The sequence below is a fragment of the Candoia aspera genome, chromosome 6 (genome assembly GCF_035149785.1).
Source record: "Candoia aspera isolate rCanAsp1 chromosome 6, rCanAsp1.hap2, whole genome shotgun sequence".
NCBI lineage: Eukaryota > Metazoa > Chordata > Lepidosauria > Squamata > Boidae > Candoia > Candoia aspera.
The window spans coordinates 6647984-6667296 of record NC_086158.1 but is presented as its reverse complement, the minus strand read 5'-3'; the positions used below and the strand labels follow the sequence as shown (position 1 = coordinate 6667296).

General features: G+C 46.3%; 1 protein-coding gene across 7 annotated transcripts in view; it reads right to left on the bottom strand.

Moving 5' to 3' along the window:
• EIF4G1 (eukaryotic translation initiation factor 4 gamma 1) overlaps nucleotides 1–19313 on the bottom strand; it is a 91766-nt gene that overhangs the window by 54077 nt on the left and 18376 nt on the right. For 4 of the 7 annotated variants that reach the window (XM_063306351.1, XM_063306350.1, XM_063306354.1 and 1 more), the window contains exons 2-5: nucleotides 16219–16327; nucleotides 15751–15840; nucleotides 9214–9387; nucleotides 7097–7196 (exon numbers count right to left, since the gene is read on the bottom strand). In XM_063306351.1, coding sequence (XP_063162421.1) covers nucleotides 7097–7196; nucleotides 9214–9387; nucleotides 15751–15840; nucleotides 16219–16293 — 439 coding nt within the window. In that variant the 5' untranslated portion in view covers nucleotides 16294–16327. The remainder of the gene's footprint in view (nucleotides 1–7096; nucleotides 7197–9213; nucleotides 9388–15750; nucleotides 15841–16218; nucleotides 16328–19313) is intronic. The other 3 variants (XM_063306353.1, XM_063306356.1, XM_063306355.1) reach the window with 3 other exon arrangements.

The window sequence follows — 19313 nt, the reverse complement described above, 5'->3', positions numbered from 1 at the left end:
GGCTGGGTTTTGAGAGTCTCTGGCACAGCATTTTTCAACCTTGGCCACTTTAAGACGTGTGGAGTTCAACTCCCAGAATTCCCTAGCCAGCCATGCTGGCTAGGGAATTCTGGGAGTTGAAGTCCACACGTCTTAAAGTGGCCAAGGTTGAGAAACACTGCTGTAGCGTTGCTAAAGACAATGGCAAAGTACAAAGTTACCTCTTAGCTAGTGTAACGCAAACCACTGCTCAGCCTCCCATACAAGAGAAGGAATGTCATCTCTGAGACTCACAAAAATTACTTTCTTTTTCAGTAGCTAAAATCTCTCAAGATTGCCAAATCTCACAAGATCTTGGGCAGGGCAAGCATGCCCAAATCATGCGCGACGTTGGGATGAGAAGGACGGACACAACTGCTTTTCAGCTATTTTGAAACAAAAGCGGGGAGCGGCACATCTCTAGCATCGTGAAAAATTGTGTGATTATTCCTGGAAAGGCTGACAGCTCCGGCCCTGCACACATACACACCACCCAATCCTTCCTCCAACGATCCTGGCTTATAAATTATAGAAGCTCCTAGCTGAGGCGGGGGAACATGATTGTCTCTGGCATTAGCCAGGAATGTCAAAAACCTGACCCAACAAGTCAAAACAAAGAATGTCTCAGCATTCTTCTCTCTCAGCACTGAGCATCCCTAAGCCACCCCACTTCCTCACCCAGGGCAATCCCTCATTTGAAGCAGCCACATCCTCTCCCAACTCAGGTCAAAGTATGTTTGACAGCAAAGCTGGGTGGTAGTTCAATTTGCAAGCTCATCTGGAGACATGGAGGAAGAATGAAGCGCACCATGGCTATCATCTGGAAGGATGTGCCACAGAAGGTGCTGGGCCACCTACTCAGCTCTGCACCCACTTCTTTTTCAAACCAGCCAAATAAGCAGAGCGGACCCAATTTCTTTTCTGGACCCAAAGCAAAAGAAGTAGGAAAACCAATACAGAAATCAGCAGTAGTTCAATGCCGCCAGCCATTTTCCAAGTGTGGTGGTCATTTTCTTTCCAGGCCTATTGCATTCACCCCAGTACTCTTCTCGGGCAAATGAGTTTCAAATCTGACGCCCTACAAGAGAAAACTGGCAGAACTAGAACAAAAGAATAAGCTCTGAAAATGTATACGTGCCCAACTATGCAAGAATATTAACTTTTTCAGAAACTTTCCTCGGTGCCTTCAGAAATTTGGATTGCAGCTCACATTCTCATCCACTGGCCATGTTGGCTGGGAATGATGGGCACTGTGATCAAGCAACATATCTAGCCTTGCCATGGTTGTATGGTTCAAGAGCCATATGATATCTTGAAAGACTTTAAGTCTGGAAGAGCAGGTCTTGGAAATCACCAAGTCTTCCCCTGCATTAGCTTATTAAAAGTTGCACAGCCATCAATCTGCACATAAGCATACAAGCAAAGTTCTGCTTTTCAGACTAAAGATCCAACTCATTCACAGGAACCACCCAGGAACCTCTAGGGAGATCACATATACAACATGAATGTTACAGCTTTCCTCCACTGTGGAGTCCTGGGTGGTCTCTGAGCCTTGTTGTTTTCTTGCAGACATTTCATTGCCAGACTAGGCAACATCTTCACAGCCTAATCAAGGAACCACCAAGGAGAGAACAGCACCCCCAGCAACACAAGCAGGGCAAGCCACTGTACAGTATATAAACTGGGAGCAAGGCCCACTCCCTCTTCGCACTGGGGATATTGCCTAGTCTGGCAATGAAACGTCTGCAAGAAAACAGCAAGGCTCGGAGAGCACCCGGGACTCCACAGTTCAACCCTGAGCTACAGATATTCGCTTTCCTCCACGCTTGCTCCCCACTAGCTGGCATTTGGGGGAGGTGGGCGGTCATTAAATTTGAATAAGAAATAAATAAATTAAATCTGGTGACATCTTGATTCTAATCTGAAAAACCATGTAATGACTACCACTAGAAACTGCTGACAGAATCAATCCTCCACCAATTTCAGCTAAACACCCTTCCAGCCACTGGTTCTCACACCTTGTGGCTGAAAATTCCATCCATTCGTTACACATTTTTTTAACATGTACTTTCTTCTGCTGCTCTCAACTTACTCACAAAGTGACACCCTTGGCAAAAGCACAATTCATACTCTGGTCCATCCAGCCCTAATGTATCCTGAAAAGCATCAAGGGGAGCTAATATGGAACCACACCTCAGCCAAGTTCCTTCCAGGCATGGGAGATGAAGCCCATCAGGCTTTAGGGAATCAGGCTTTAGGGAAGAAGAAAGATTTGTGTGTGCTTTCCATAGCTGTTCTATCACATATCTCACCTGTAAACGAGGAAAACAATAGAAGCCAACATTTCAGCCTGGCTGACTTCTGGAATGGGTGTGAACAGAGGGGGACACACAAAAAGACCTCAAATCAGATGTAGCAACTGTCCTCTTGGCAATGGAGACTACCACAAAACCAGATGATGCTTTGATCAGAGCTTTATCACAATGATGAAGAGGCCATGAAATGAGAAAGGTGAGATGAAGGGACACCTAGCTTCCCAACCAAGGCATTAGATGATCCTGCGGCCCTAGAATACAGGGTAGAGAAGCGCCTAAATCCTCAGTGGTACATCTGCTTAGTGTTGCCTTTATCAGTGGTAGGCATCTTGAGGACTTCCAATGTTTTGGCCTACAACTCCCAAGATTCCTTGTCACCAGCCCTGCAGACTAGAGCTGGTGAAGTTCAAAACAGGTAAAAGGCACCTGGCTGCCTATTCCATTTGCCGCCTTTTCTATGCACTCTTCTATAGCAAGGGCTGCCCACTGAACCTCATACAACCATCCACCTTTTCGAAAATAAAGCCTGGAAAGAGAACAGCAATGCCAGGAAAGGGAGTATCATTTTTATACTGCCTTATAACCATGGCTACAGTAAAGATGGTTAATACCTGGATCTTTAGGAATTCCAACATAAGCCACTCTTTGATTTCAAACTGGAAGGTAGGGACATGAGCATTATTTTAAAGAAGACACACTGCATGAAAAGCAAGCAGCAGCTTTCTGGGCATCTCCCTTGTGTTCAGAAATTTGCCACCCAATGCTCTATGTGCTACAGAAATCCCTCAGCAAGACTCTCCCAGCCAGACTGCATCCTTCTGACTATCTCAGTCCTTGGAAAAAGAGACTAGGGGTGGGGGAAACTCCTCCAAGCTGCTGCACTGACTGGTCTAGCCTGTTTTGAGCACATGGAGGCAGCACACCGGCTATGCTGAGTCATCTGGCCTAATAAACTTTATGGGTGGGGAGCGAGCGCAGTTCAACACACTGATGACAGCCATCTCCGATGCTGCAGCAGCTCCGACGGCCATCAGGACCCCTCAGCTGCCATCATGGGAAAGGAGCTTTGTCCAGCCTGCACCAGTCCTTTAAGGAGCTGCATGGAGGTGAGAAAGATCCAGTTCACCTTCTCCTGCCAATTCAGTCCTGTGCAGGGAAAAACAGGGAATGCCATCCCAACCATCTTGCTCTGCCAATCTTGAAAGAGACATAGGAATCATTTCAGGATTCCAAACCTGCCACTCTCGTTTCAAAAGACCCCACCACTAGAAACCCTTGTAACTCAAGGGCCAGGAGGCCCAAGTCAAGGGCCAGACTCAGCCCCCTTGCTGGCCATAGAGCCTTCCACCAAAGGGCCAAACATACCTACCTTTTGGTAAGGGGTACAAGCAGACGCATTTTCCCACTGTCGCGCTAGTAAAGAAACAGTGACACACAGAAATGTGGATGGGATAGGGGCCTCAGCTCACATTTCTGAGCCTACAGGAGCTGCTGGGACAGGTCCAGGCTAAATATAGGAATAGCTGTCAGTGAGCATGTGAGCATCATGTGGGAAGAAGAATCCAAATTGCAAACAACTCAGGAACCAAAGAGTGTTGGAGAAATGTCAGGTCCAGGACAGGTGAGGAAAAGCGTGAATCCCAAGAGCAACCATTCTGAATATGCCAGTTCCTGTTCCGTGAATGCATGTATGTTCACTGACCCTCAAACAGCGCCTAAAAGAGATTAAAGGTGTGACTGGATCAGGAGTTGCCCACAATCCCACCTTTGGTTTCCCTGCTGCTGTAACTCAGACAAGCAAGCATGGGCTAAAGTCTGCCCAGCCTCTGGTAGGCCAGTTAAACATTAAACAAGTCCCATTAGAAAGAAAGAGAAGGGGAAAGGAGGCCCCTGGAGATGAGTACAGAGTTTTCTGCTTTTCTGAACACATGTGAGCCAGGAAAGAATTACTCATTTGGGAAGGGGACTGAAAAAAAGGGCTAGAAATATATAAACCAAGTACTAAGCAAGAACACAAGTTGAAGGAAGTTGTGCTGAATTTTCATTTGTTTCCCTGTGATCTCTTGCAAAATGTCTCCATGAGAGATTTGACCATCAGTACAATTCTACCAAAATTCCAAGATTTGTCAGGCTTCAAAAACGCCCTAAAAGATACCTTTTGCAATATCAAAGGTGCCAAGGTATGAGCCTCAGATACCACCATTGGGAACTTCCCAGGAATCTTTATCTTTTAATGTTCTAACAATCCCTAAAGGAACTGCTGGTCCAGGAAGGCTCTGGAACAAACTGTGGATGGGTGGACGGGGAAGCAGAAGAAAAGAGGTTGCCCAACTAATTAAAGAAACCTTTAGGTTTTATAGCAGAGGTAGTACTGAACAAAAAAAGCAGAACTGATGGTGCAACTGGACAAACCAAATTAGCTTACCGTAGCTCAGAGCTTTTTCGGGTTCTGCCATTCCACAAGATCTGTATGTTTACTTTGATGTATGCTGTGTGCTCTATCTTGTAGAGGCCAGCTTGGGGAGGGTGCACAGTTCTGCTTTGCCTGCAGAGGAATCCAGGCATAATTCCCAACCCATCTGGCTAGTGCTAGCAAAATCCTGCCTGAAACCTTGGAGAATTTCTACCAGTCCATGATGAGCACCTGGGTCAGACCCAGGTCAACGGGTTGGACTTGACAGAAGACAGTGTCCCATGCAGGTCTAGAGTGCACCACTGTGAAGGCACATGAAGGTGGTTGAGATGTCTGAGGGCAAGACCTCTCTACACACTCCTTAGCCTAGCCACTGTTTTGTCATATGGTCAGGCTGTGGGCAAGGATTCAAAAGAATTTTCCACAGACAGCACAGCTCCTAAGTGAAGCAACTGAAAATCCTAAGATATCAGAACTACTAATGTGTCAGAAGCAAGGCTAGCTTGGAAGCCAGTTTTCCATGATGCAGGTAATCTGACATCCCACATTTCCATGATGGGCGTTCAGTCCAATGACTCACCTACAGTTTGATCAGTACAGCACAGGATCACACATTTGCCAGCTCAGCAAACTCTAAACCGCCCTTTATGTTCCCTAGTTGCTAGCACTTTCCGCTTCCCTTCCAACCTCTCTCCTTCCTGCTAGTACAACTTCTGTTCCTTGAGGAAAAGAAACTTCCTCATTTAGGAAAAAACAGGGACAGGATAGCAAAAGGCATGGTTCTTTCTGCTTAGTTACTCCTTCCATTGTTTGCTATGCAAATTTAAATTTTAAAAAATCATCCCCTTGACCAATTCTATTGGAGGCTGAGTAGTAGGTACGGTTAGCATGCACCACCACTCTCCCTATTTTTGTCATCCTAGAATGAAAATTAAGGAAGCAAGAGCTTATTTTGCATTCCCAATATTCCCAAAGGTAGAGTTCAAACTCAGCATGTGTCCCGCTTGGAACAGCTGTATATTTCCATCTTTCCCCCAGAACGCTTCTCTCACAGCCTACAATTTCCATCCCTCCAGAAAATGGAATGAAATCTTACTTCTTTGCAATTACATTTACTGAGTACCTTTGTACCACTCCAGCTTTCCTTACTGTTGTCTTCTCCTCTCTTAATCTATACTTGAAAATAATTACCACAACTCTCGAGAAACATGCCTGGTCAACAAATTGCTAGAAATCCTGCAGGATCTTTTGAACATTTTCCCTTTCGGAGTTAAAGGAGCACATTTCTAGTCTTTGGGGAAACCAGAGCGCTAAATTAAACCACGGAAAAGCTATAGTTGCTACAATTTCTAACAAAAAGTGATTGAAGTGAGATTTGCCTGGTCTCTTCTGAAACAGCTACTGCTCAACATCATCTGAAGTGACAACACACTCCTGGCTCTTCCAGGGAGAGTAAGACAAAGCATGGAATGGAATAAAACAGGAGAGAACCGTTGGGGGAAAAGGTACGTAGACACATGGAAAGCATTACTGAAATGGAGGCTGTTTTGAATCGGACTCCAAATAAATCTTACAACAGTTTCAATACATATTCCAATCAGAGTCTCATTGGGCGGTAGTACCAAGGCAATCTTGGCTGATCCTTGAAGGGTATCTCTGACTAGTATTTGGATGGAGGACAGCCTGGGAATTACAGGATGATTGGCTAGAATGGAAAGCTGAAAAAAGTCACTCTGGAAAAAGGCAGAAGGTAACCATTTCCACAGTGCGTGGTGCAGTATCCAGGAATCAAATTCAACTTAAGGCCATTTTTGGTTGTTCTTTTTTATTCCAATCAGAATATTAGGCTTGATGTGGTGGAAATCCAGAATTCCTTCCCTGCAGGCTCTTCATAATTGAACCTCAACTTTATTTTCTCTTTAAGGGCTCAATCAAAACAATCTTCTCTCCTACCAGCAAATTTTCCTCTCCCCACTCCAGGCTTTCCTGGCCATGGTCTCTGTATGTCTTTCCAAGTATTATCCTTAATTGTTTAACTGAGAACAAAATAAATCAACACTCATACCTTATCAGAGCAAAGCCACTATTCAAGGGTAAAGTGCAAAGGTGACTCAGCCTAAAACAACGTGAGATGGAGCTGCAAAGTGAGGACAGGCAGAAACAGAATGAAAGCCATCAACATTCATGGGGCAGCTAATTCCACAAGCTTCCACTCGATGTTTCATCAAAATTTCTCAATTCTGCCTCTGATCCCAGGTGTATGTCCGTATACCTTGAACTCCCACTGGAAAGGCTGGTCATCTTAGGGCGAATACAAGCAGTGTATGCAGGCATGCATTCATGCACTTACCAAAGGTGCCAAATTCTGTGGCGCTGGCTCCGGGGTAAAAGCTGGGGGCACCAGGCTGGACAGGATACTGCTGGGTTGGAACAACGTACGTGTTGCGGCCCTAGGTCAGAAAGAAAAAGAGGAGAAACAGAGCAGGTGAACCCCCAAAACTGTATTCAGAAGATGATGAAGCAGGCACCACTGAAGTTCGAGGTGGCCCAGGGATGCCCATTAGATCCAGCAGCACAGAAGAACTAAACAGAGACTATACTTTGACTGCTGATCCTACTAGAGGTTTTGTGGTGGGAGGGTCCCTCAAGCTGCGGCAAAGATTGAGTAAAACCTCCAGAGAGATGGTGCAGCTCCTTACTAGCTGAAGAAATGCTTCTCCCAACCTTAGCTGTTTTTGAGCCATGCAGAGCCAATTCACGTACTCACTCCTCGTCTGGTATTCCCAAAGGTGTCCATCCACTGAATTCACTGATAGTGGCAGGCACCAACGCTTTCCAATACTGTTTGCTGAGAGGGTGTTTGCCTCCCCGCTAATTTCTTTCCCCTCCTCAGATCTAGCCTGGCTCCCTTTATGGTGACTAGCCTCTGCTCCACAAGTCTCAGTGAGCACCACTCGCCACCGATTTCCTCTCAGCAATTTAAAAGCAACCATTGGCTCACAAGTACCATTTGCACAAGCAATCAACACCTTCAATACAAAGGGCTGTCATGAAGATGAGTCTATTCCACTCTGCTCATTTTGCAGCACATGGAGCCCTCGATGACAAAAGGCAATGAATCTATGATTTAAGCTTCATTCTGCAATCGTTTTTCTCTGAAAGGAGAGGCTTAGATGGTGCTCATGCTTGTGATACAAATCTCACAAGGCAATCTGAGGTTCTCCTTTGCATCTCTGACAGCATAAAATTTGACCTGCTAGACACACCTCTTGCGATACTTAGGGTGGGGCCCCTCACAGCTATTTGACAATGTGGCCTAAATTAGATACTGGAAGAGGCAAAGAATAGTAGGGGAGGAAACTGGATGACCATCCAGGGGAAGAGGCTCAAGATGGAACTGATATAGCACAGCAGGATTTCAATCACATTAAAATCTCACATGGATTAAAGTACATGTATTATCAATACACAACAGTCCGAAACCCACACAGTATGTTTTTAAGCGATGAACCCATGAGTTGCACAAGGCATCGCCTGTGGGTTATTTCCTTTTACACAGCAGACCTACTTTTTTGAAAATCATGCTTGCCATCTGCCAAAGCTGTATTATAAAAACATCAGAACTTTTTTTTTAAGCTGGTCAAGATGTCACTCATATTTATTAAGTGACTGAACTAGAGGAACCGGCCCCAACTGAATAACCTGGGACAGAAATTTAAGAGACCCCATGTTACATCTTGATCTTCAGTAGCAATCAGAAACACTTTCACATGTGAACTATTTAGATTAGACAGCACGTTTGCAAGAGCTCACACAAGGCTTCCTTCGCGGTCATTCCTCAGTCCTGGACAAGTTACGGAAATCAAGCCAAGCTCATTTCCTGAAGTGGTGCAAAATACTTATTTTGCTCCAACTGGTTTGGGACAGGCAAGGAAAGAAAGGTCATAGGAGCTATCCCCTGCTACTGACTCACAGCGAGAGCTGTTAAGTCCCATGAAATAAAATAATCAGCCCACAAGCTGGGTTGTACAAGCAGCTCAGTAAATAGGAGTTGAGTCACATCAGGTAAGCCCAATCTCTGCTGTTGCCTCCTCATCCCAGATGCTTCTCTGCTGCTTCTGACAGAGGTCAGCACCACATTTCTGACGGCCCCATTTGCTGAAAGCATTTGCATACATAAACAGTGTGACAATTTACTGGGGTGTGTTTGTTTTACCAAACACAGCTATCCCCAGACAACCGACAACGAAGACCGTAGTGTTACGGGCAGCTGGAGCCATGGTCGGGATGCTATCTGATAACAGGTACACGGGAGGGCAGACCAGAAACTTGCCGCACCGTATTACACCAACCCCATGGGAAGGCGAGCTACACATGGGTTACAGGAGACACAGATTGCTGGGAAAGCACTGGAAGCTCTCCACCACTGCACAATAAAGAAGGCCGCAGCCCCAATCTAACCCTCACCTGTCCAGGGATGTAGTAGGCACCTTGCGAAGCAGGATAGGAGATCTGTGAAGGGATCATCATGACCTGGGAAGCAGCTGGATAAACATGAGTGGGTGGGCCAGGCCGAGCCAACGTGTTACTCTGCACCCGGGAAGCACTGGTCGGAGGCTGGGCCCTGCTCTGGTAGAAATGCTTCGAGAGAGAAAGGAGAGAGGGACGTGCTTAGTTAGCAAGGCCAGGCCTGAGAAATCCCAGCTGCTTCCCCTACACTAGCCCCACCATAGACTGAGTGTGGCAGGAATCTGCCCAGGGTCAAAACACAAGAACAGCCATTGCTGGCAGCTTTGGTGAACTCAGGGCAAACCAAGCTTCAACTTGCTCTTTAAAGAAAGCTTTTTTAGAGCTGAGAAGGATGCAAAGAAAGACTTGAATCGAGGCCATTCCTGTAAAGGGCTACACTCTGCCCAAGTCTTCAGAGAGAAAGGAAATGGGACCTCTATCCAAAGAGGTGCTTTTGAAAGCTAAAGGAAAGAGGGCAGGTTGCACCTTGATCTCCACTTCTAAGACCGGCCCTACTACAAACATCTGTTGCTGTAGTCATGAACAGGAGGGAGGGAAAGAAAAGGGGAGAGGAAAAATTAGAGGAAAAACCTGTGGCTTCTATCTGCTGACTCTCTACCCTGGGCTGCATTGATATATGTGCATAAGCTCCCTTTCCCAAATGGACTGAATTCTGTGAAATAAACCGGATTACAGAATATGGTGAAAACGCATAATGCAAACGTATCTATCCTACAAACAGGATTATTTGCCACTCCCCCGCTCAACGCCCCACAAAACACAGGACCAGAAAACTACAAATTAAGTTTAACAGAAGTTGGCAAGGCTAGAAAGTTAAATGCAGGCAACTTTCCCCACATTTCAGTTAGCCACCCTAGGAAACTAACATGCAACCAACTCTCATGTAATTCTCAAGAGATGTAGGGGCATGTGGACATTACAAGCCTTGGGGTATAATGCAGCTTTCTTTAACCTGGTGCCCTCCAATTGCAAGAATTCCTGGTTGACATGGAATTCTGTGAGCTATAATCCCTACTATTTGGTGAGATGGGGAAAACTGCTGTAATGCAACATCTGGGGTCGGGGAGAGAGAAAAAAATGAATTGTGGAAGACCAAACACATTGAACAAAGAGGGGAGGATGTATATGGAGAAGCCAGAGCTGTGCAGAATTATCACTGAAAGCAAAGGAAGGTCATTATGAATTGCAGGAATTCACAGACCCATCCCAGTTTTCCAGAACGTTATGCAAAATGGGGTTGGGGAAAAAGAACAACTTCTACCCAAGATCTCATGCTCCTTCTGGGCTAAGTTACAGCTGTTTCGGCAGCACAGCAAACTACAATTACAGCACATGGGGCATTAAGGTACTTCCACTCACACTCAGCCCCACCCCCAAGAGTAGGATTATAGAAAAGGGATTACCTGGAGAGACCTGAATCCGCCCTGTTAGCAACACACACACACACACACCACACACACACACACACCACACACACACACACGGAGAGAAAGGAAAGAGAGAAAGAAGAGACAGGAGTTACCTCCGGCCAGACATGTTACCAGGCACCCGGGAAGAGCCCAACACTCAGCAAGAAAGTAACTGCAGCCATGTGAAAAAGAAGCTGGAATGGGGGGGGGGCGCGAGAGAGCAGGTAAATAGGATGCGGCTTGCACTAAAAAGTTGTTGTAGGAAAGTGATAAGGAAAATATCAGGGAATGTAGACAGGATAGCTTTGCTTGTTCTTATATCAATCCCGCCAGAAAGGGGTTCAAAGAAATTCTGGAAATCACTGCAACTTTGAACCCAACAATGGAGAGCTTAATGGTCAGTAGAGCTGGTGGGCTGCACGCATCTACTTCCTTCCCTGGAGCCATTTTTATTCTCAAAAGCTCTCCATTCTCTGCACTTTCAGGTCACTCTGCCCCTTGTTCTTTCCTTCTCTCCACTCTTTTCCCACTGGTGACTAACCATTCTGCTACCACTAAGAGCTGAGAAAAGATCTTTGGCCAAGCTGGGGACCTTTCTTCATATATCGGGAATAATTTCCGTTTAGCCAAGACTTCTGCAATACAGTCGTATTTTCCCACTATTTCTTCCATATTTTTTCCCACACATACACACACACACACAAATCCAGCGTGGAGGGAAAGAAGCAATATTTATACAATGTCTTTGGATTGTTCTCGCTTGAAGCCATCCATCTGGAAGCTCTCAGCAAAGAAACTTAACTGTGCAATCTCCAAAGCACCCACGTATTGCTGCCACCTTCCACTGTAGGAGGACTCACAACCTACAACAAATCCCTGCATCAAGAAACGGCTTGAGAGGCACAGGTGATGCAACACCCATCTTAAGTCTCTGTAGGAGAGGCATGAGATAAACACTTAAAAAGCGTGTCAAAAAACAGCACAAAATCTCTGGCATCAGAAATAAATGGCTTATTTAATTAGATCATGGCCATGAGAGCTGTGGTATTTGGAAAAAACCTAAAATGAAGTCTCCAAAGCTCTTTCATAAATCAGAGTTTTAACACAGGTATTAAGACTAATGCCTGTTCCTTCCAATACCTTCCAATTAAACCTTTTGCTCAACCAAAATTGTATCTTTTAATATGGTAAAGCCTAGTTAGAAAAAGGATACTCAGTACAATGCTGTACTGGGGAGGGGGCAGTATAATTATGAATAATGGAAAGGACAAGGGGAGATCTATGTTGAAAAATGTGAAGCCTTCCTCTTCTCCCAACCAAATTTCCTATTTTTACTTGGTTAGTTTCCAGAGGATACTTTTTAGAGTGGCAGTACAATGCCCCAAGCACTGTGGAAATAGTTTCAGGTACAGAACATACTAATCAAAAGTCTTCGTTCTATGCAAGTTATGCACCCAAGATGACCTTAAATGATGGTTCTTCTGCACAAGTTAATAAAATAAGTAGCCAAACCAGTGAAATATTCGATTTCCAAACTGTTGCTGTACTATGTCAAAAATGGCCTCCCTTTAAATATCTTTATACCATTTGAGACAACGTGTTCTAATAGACCCAAGTATGCAAAACATTAGAAAGTGATCTTTACCCTCGGGGAAATAACAGTGGCTTAAGGAAGTGATGGGACTTGTTTATCTTGGCTAAGCCTACAGTTTATCAAAGATCACTGACAGAATATGAAAACTTAAAGTATGCTTACAGTTTGAACTGTGTATTATATACTGGCACGTTTTCAGGCTGTCAGTAGAGTCAAAGAGTATATGAATGTAAAAAAATGCTAGTATTTTTTATAAATACCTCTTGCAATGACTTAACAAACTTGAGGAGGGAAGAAACTCTAAGAAAAACCTGACATGTTTAGAGTGAAGTGTCTCCCAGAGTAGAATGAAGAATACCCCTTTCTGGCAGAAGAAAGAACAACTTCCATTTACTCCTTTTGAATACCAGTACCTAAATCTCCAGAGGCAGTAAGATGGAAAGGAGAAACATCTGTGTATGAGGAAGAGGAATCAACCTCAGGATCCTAAAGGAGCATGTGTAGAACTGCCACCCTACCTTTGATCTTTGCAAACCTGTGGGAGAATGTCCAAACCACAACACAGAGCACAAAAGCAGAAAACAGCTTCAGGAATTTAGCCAAGGGAAAGCTCTAAGCCAGTGATTCTCAACCTCAGGAACTTTAAGATGTGTGGACTTCAACACCCAGAATTCCCCAGCCAGCCATGCTGGCTAGAGAATTCTGGGCATTGAAGTCCACACATCTTAAAGTTAGTGAGGTTGAGAAACCCTGCTGATCCCAAGAGGCAGAGAGACAGGCAAATTTGAGCTGCAAGGGCAAGAGAGCCCAACTGCAGTAGATGGTGGGCTATCACTGTCCAGCCATCAGTGCCCAACCAACACTTACAGCTCTAACAAGGCATGTCACCATAGATCTCATGAGCAACATTCTGCATTGCAATTCTGCCCCAGTGCCTCAGGTTCTTACTGGGCCAGTGATATACTGTTGTGGTGGACATCTCTCTGCCTTCTGACCCGCCCCAAGTGCCCTTGCAAATTTGCTTCGGAGTTCTTTAGGATGCTGCACATGCAGAGGCAATGTCAAACGGCCATCATGTGGTCAAATGGCCACAATGTCAAATGGACACCAAACACAGCATTGAACTGTGTGAACAGCAACAATAAACATTACTATCCCATGTTAAGCAAGACTGGGATGGTGATCACCATTAGCATTTATAACTGATCATTTCCAAAAACTGAAAGGAGGGACAGAAGTACTGCCAACAGTTAGCCTTCCTTCCCAGTTCTTGTCCTTCTGATGATGTGTTAAGACTTCAACTCCCAGAATCCTTAGTCAGCCTGGTCTTTCATCCAACACACCTGGAGAGATGCCAGACTGGGACAGACTCTGAAGCATATGCACAAAGCATCCAAGAGTTCAAAGCACTGCATTATCTCGCTAGTGGTTACGTTAGATTTAGGCCAGCATCATCCACCCAGCATGACTGATGCTGAGAGACAGTGGCATCCTAAGATTACTCATTGGCTGATCTTAGGATGCCACTGAACCAGACTTCCTCGTTCATATCCCAATCCCTCTGCAGAGACTGGATGGACCAGCAAGAAAGACAACTGAAGGTTTGATCTGGCTCAGAAGCTTCATGCTGAACATCAAGGCTTCTTCCTGAATGTTACACTGCACCCAGAAGGAAAGGCCAACTCAACTTTTGATCAGACAAAACAGACCACCCCACTGGGGCAGTGAGGGATACAATCCTCCTCAGCCACCACGCTGGCGAAGTTTAGGAACAACACATGTGGATTGAATGCCTAGATAAACCAGGAGGAAGGAGCACAAACTCAGTCAAGATTCCCAGCTGGCATCTTTTAAGAATGCCAAAGTAGGCATTAGGCAGGTAAATAAATTAAGGGTTTTAAAAAACAGCTGCTGGCCAGATTGAGGAGAACATGTCACTGTATCGCATGGGAACAGAGCCTCCAATCTCATGGCTGAGATCTTGCCTAGGTTAACACTAGCTCAATTCCCAAGTCCCAGCCTAAGGCGATAGGGTGAAACCTTCTGTCTTTCCCTCTGCCTTCATCCTCAACCAAGCAGGCTCTCTGACAACCGGGTATGATGGAGGAATAGAGGCCACCATAGCCAATAGGGACGGAGGGACGACTATTTGGGGACAGCAGAGGTCACAGCCCTTCCAGGAGTCAGCAGGCAGCCTGCCAAGAACATAAAGATGGGGAACAAAGTCTTTGGCTCTCGACGTTCAACACACCAGAAGGTAATGATGGGGGTGAGGGAGGAGAGAGGAAAACGGCCAACCACCCAGCAGAAGTCTTGCGACCAGCCCTGGGAGTGTCCAGGAAGTTCGTCCGAGGGGAAGGGAAGACGTAGCACCAAATGGGGAAGCAAGACAGCAGGGGCTGAGAAGCAGTAATGGAGAAGCAGCCATCATGAGTCAGATGCCATGCAAGTCACAAGGGAAAGGGGGGAAGCTCCTGGGCTATGGACACTGCAGTCAAACTGACCCTACCCACACCCTGTCAGTCGTAAACTCAGGAGAGAGGTGACTCTTGCATCCCTGCCCAAGCCCCACGCTATAAGTTCTCTTTTTCGGGTTTTATTTTGTTGACTGCAAGGGCTTCCTGCTCTTTCCCCCTACCCCAACGAGCTCTCCACAGGTTTAAAAAGCTTGGGAGATCAACAAAATGACTGGGTCCCCTTTCAGACATGGTCCTCAGGGTTAGGGCCACGTGGCCAAAAGTCTCCTTCTAGTCACCATAATCCCAGCTCAGTAAGAAGAGCCAGTATTTTTAGTCCCCTATTAAAAACAGGGGAGCTGAGAGTGAGGCAATGCAGCTCACCTAAGCCAGGGGAGTCCACAGCAGATGCACAGCGTCTACACTGGAGGCTTCGCCCCCTCAGCCAAGTGATCAGCACCCTCCAGGCTGGTGGTCAGTTTCCCCGCAGTGTCCAAGCACAACCCGTGGTACAACTGCACCCTCCCCCTAGGATTGCATACAGCATGCAGCGAGGCAAGCGGAGAAAGGTTAGTACCTGCTGATGTAAAGCACGAGGCCCTGCTGGAAACTAAGACGAGAAAGAGCGCAGGGAAAGGAGACAAGAGGAGAACATCACCGACAGTCTACTCCCTGTTCCCACCCAAACTCCTCGGGGCAGCTGAGCCGCCCTCCCTGCATCCTTCTCTCCGCCTTCCCTGCCATCTCTGCCTATCGAGGAGAGGACAGTTTCCACCACATCTCTGACCTCGTGGCCAGCTCCACCATGCTCACCCAAACCCACATCCCCACCCGGCACACGCTGCAGATGCATTCCTGAGTCAGTGGCACCTGCAGACCAAGTCAGCCTACAGGGCTTCTTGTGCCCGGCAACCCCCGAGCCACACCGAAGAACCAGTTTAGCAACGCATCAGCGAGTGCCTGGCTGCCACCTCAGAGAGTCCTGCAGCCCCAGCTGTAGTCGCCACCCTCTTACCGGTCGAGGCTGGGAAGGCGTATTCATCTGGGTAGCTTGCGCTGGGTTAAAAACCACAGGTGCTGCCTGGCCAGGAGGAAACGCTGACTGCTAGGGAAAGGGAGGAGAGGAGAGGAGAGGAGAGGAGAGAAGCAGGTTAGCAGCTTCACAGATAGCAGCTGCCCCAACTTCCAACCACACCCGAGGCAGCATTTTAGGAATACAAAGCACTGACCCTAAGCCACACTCCACAAGTGGGATCAAAATGGCGTTGGTCAACCCTCCCTCCATAAAAGCAAGCCAATAAGCCAAAGGCAAGGGAACTATAGGAAGGTACATTCTGGTGCAACTCAAGCAGTAGAGGATCTACCTCTCAAGCCATGGGAGAAGGTAGAGCAGCAAAACGTGAGCGTGACTAGGGGAAAACAACTTCTTCTGAAACAGCCCAGGGCAGAAGGTCCAAGGTGGCCTGGGAGGGAGAATCCTTACCTGTGGAAGTCCAGGAGAAGGGGAGGGGTGTGGGGCTGATGGGGTTCCTCCTGAGGGCTGTGGAGCTTTGTTCATTTCACGTGTTGCTGCATAAGGATCCCCTTACTATCTGCAGAGACGGAGAACAAGAGAAACATCGTCAAAATGGACACAGAAGGAATTGGACCGGCGAAATGCTGAGAAACTAGGTACACCATGCAAGACAGGAAGCATCTGTAGGGGTAGTTCAAACCCAGTGTTTATGCCAATTTACCACATGTGCACCTTCCAAAGCAAAGAAAACTGTACTTTCCAGAATTCTGAGACTTGATTGACAACTTTAAAAAAAAATGAAAAGAATCGTGTGTATTACGGAAAGGTGCAGTCGGAATGTGCGCGTGAGGACGAAGTCTATATAAACGTCATCATCCTAGCACAGTTATAGACAGACCAGGAAGAACATGAAGTGTATGAATTCAGCTGAAATCATAAACTAATATGGAAACAGCACTGGCAAAATGACAAACTAGCCCCACAGCTAATTAGACTAGCCCTCCCCACGTCAGCTCAAAGATGGAAAGTCACATAGCTCTCACTTCAAACATTATGGTACACCCTGAACACAGATACAACTCTCAACAGAGCAGGAAGTAAGGCAGAGCAGAGTGGCCAAGTGAGGTCTGCAGGCAACATTCTGACATGGTAAATTCTAAAGAACTTCTGTACCGTTCTTCTTTTGCTCCCAAGATATAGTGCTACCCTGTTTCCATACTGTCTTGTGCCCACAGTTATTTCCTGTATTAGAAGTACTCCACAAACTTTCCCATAATCCATTGCTACCTCTATATCTGTGCTTAAGTCCCTCCTTTGGGGGGAGATGGGCGGTGATAAAGATTTAATAAATAAATAAAGTAAATTATAAGTAACATGAGGGGTATATACCTGACTTTCCCTTCATCTGAAGCTGGGCTGTACTTCCACAATGCTACCTACAGAACAGACTCCTTGTCTCCGGAGGCTCAGAAATCTTGAGCAGCAGATTCCAGTACACAGAAATGCTACTGAAATTTTGTAACATTGACTTGAGGACTGACTGGATTCCATAGCTCTAGCTTGACTGGAATGAAGCAGACACTGCTGTCCTGAGCATCTGCTTATACAAGCTATATACTTGTAGCAATAGAACTGAAAGGGGTGGGAGCTGGAGGTCTAAACCCTAGGTAGTACTTGAAACACTTCCTCTTTCCTCTCTATCTCCTGCTTTTATATACCTTGAAACTGTTAGCTCTACCTCCAACTATCTCTGCCCTACAATAGATGTATTTTCTCCAGAAATGGAAGTTACTGATGCAGTGCCAAAAGAGGCCTTGAACCAGCCTTAAGATGATGCTCAGGAGGAATTTCAGAGAAACAAGTGAAGGAGTCATTCCTATATCAATACCTGCAGGACAACCTCCTAGCAGAGTGATTCTCTGAAAGATATAGTGTCTGCTTGTTTTTGGATAAAATAGTACCACAGTCCAGTTTCCCTGGGCCAGTGAAAAGGGAGACACCACCACATATGACCACGTATGAAATGCAACCATCCCAACTTGCAGATCTTCTTTTATTGTAAAGGACATTCAGCCTCATGTTCCACAGCCACAGGGAAAGACCATTCTGAGAACCACCTACCTAAGCCAGAGTTTCCAGAAGGACCCAGCTCTGCTCCTGATCAATGCACAAAACTGATGAGACACACCTTACTAGAAAGTCAGTCCTCTTTCACAGCATGACTTTTCTCCACCATATTTCAATCTATGCACCATGGGTGCCATTTCGCTGAAATCTTCAACTAACTTAAGCTGTTTACCAAGTGAGGGTCATGAGTTCTCCTGTACCTCAACAGCAGCCCCGGAACCCCCACATCAACCCTGACCTTACGGAGGCTTCCATGACTTTGCCCCATGCACTTAACGCACAGCATGAGATGGTGACTAGTATCTACAGGAGCTGCTGATACACCTGTACCTGTGTGCGAGGCTGTTCTCCGATATAAAGATCTAAATCAAAAAGCAAACTTGGCTGTCCCTCACCCCATATTCACCTAGGAGATCAAGGAGGGGACATTATACTGTAGTTTCAGGATCCAACTCCTGTAGGGCACAAAGCTCACATACATACAGTCAAGTGTTTTGGTTGACCTTATCAAGTCCCTGTTTTGGAAATGATGGTTTAGAAGCTACTTGAGTACCTATTAAGTCTCAGCCTAGCACTTTTACATGTAAAAGTCCAAAGAGCAGAGTGGCAGAATAAGGGAAGCCACTGTCAGGGCCCCAGGCAAACAACGTGGCCACTCTGTAGAACAGTCAAGATTAAAATCCTCTGGGGCAAGGAAGTGGGCAGAGGACGGAGACGTCTAGCCAGGGAAAGCACGGAAGCAGTCTATCCTAAGCCATCTCTACCCAAGCAGACCTAGATGCTTGTTGTAAATTGACCCTTCTGCGGCTGCTGCTGTCAGCATTTCAGGCTACAAAGGTTTGGGGCGAGAAGAAAGCAGACACAATGCAAAAGAATGAAGAAGGGACAGACAGACGGCTGCATACTTCCAGTTTAGCACACGGTAGGCAGAGCAAGGCTCTTCCCAGGCCTTTCTGAGGGCACTGAAACTCCACCTAAGCAAGCTGTTTACACTCTATAGCGTTCACAAGTCACTGAGAATCTAGACCAAGAAGGCTGGCACATCACTTATTCCTTCCCCTGCACTAACGGTTCCTAAAGAAGGGCAGTTCCATCTCCCCCAGCCTTATGAGCTCTATGATGGCACTGGAGTCCAAGATGGCACCGCTGAAACAGTTGCACCATTTAGTCCCTGCCCTCTTTGGGTGCCTTTATGCATGCCATGTCTCTGGGGAAGAGATTTAGCAGGGGAACCAGTGCTGCTCCAAACACAACTGCACCGCCCACCACCATCCTCTCCCCCTTACCCAGAAGCCAATGAGCCTGTGATGCAGCATCACACCCAGGTATAGAGGGAGGGGGCATGCAGCGTCCCTTCCTACAGAAATTATGGCCAAGCCAATCAAGAGGCATCATCTCAAATGACCCTTGCTTTCCAATACTAAGCTCCTCTAATC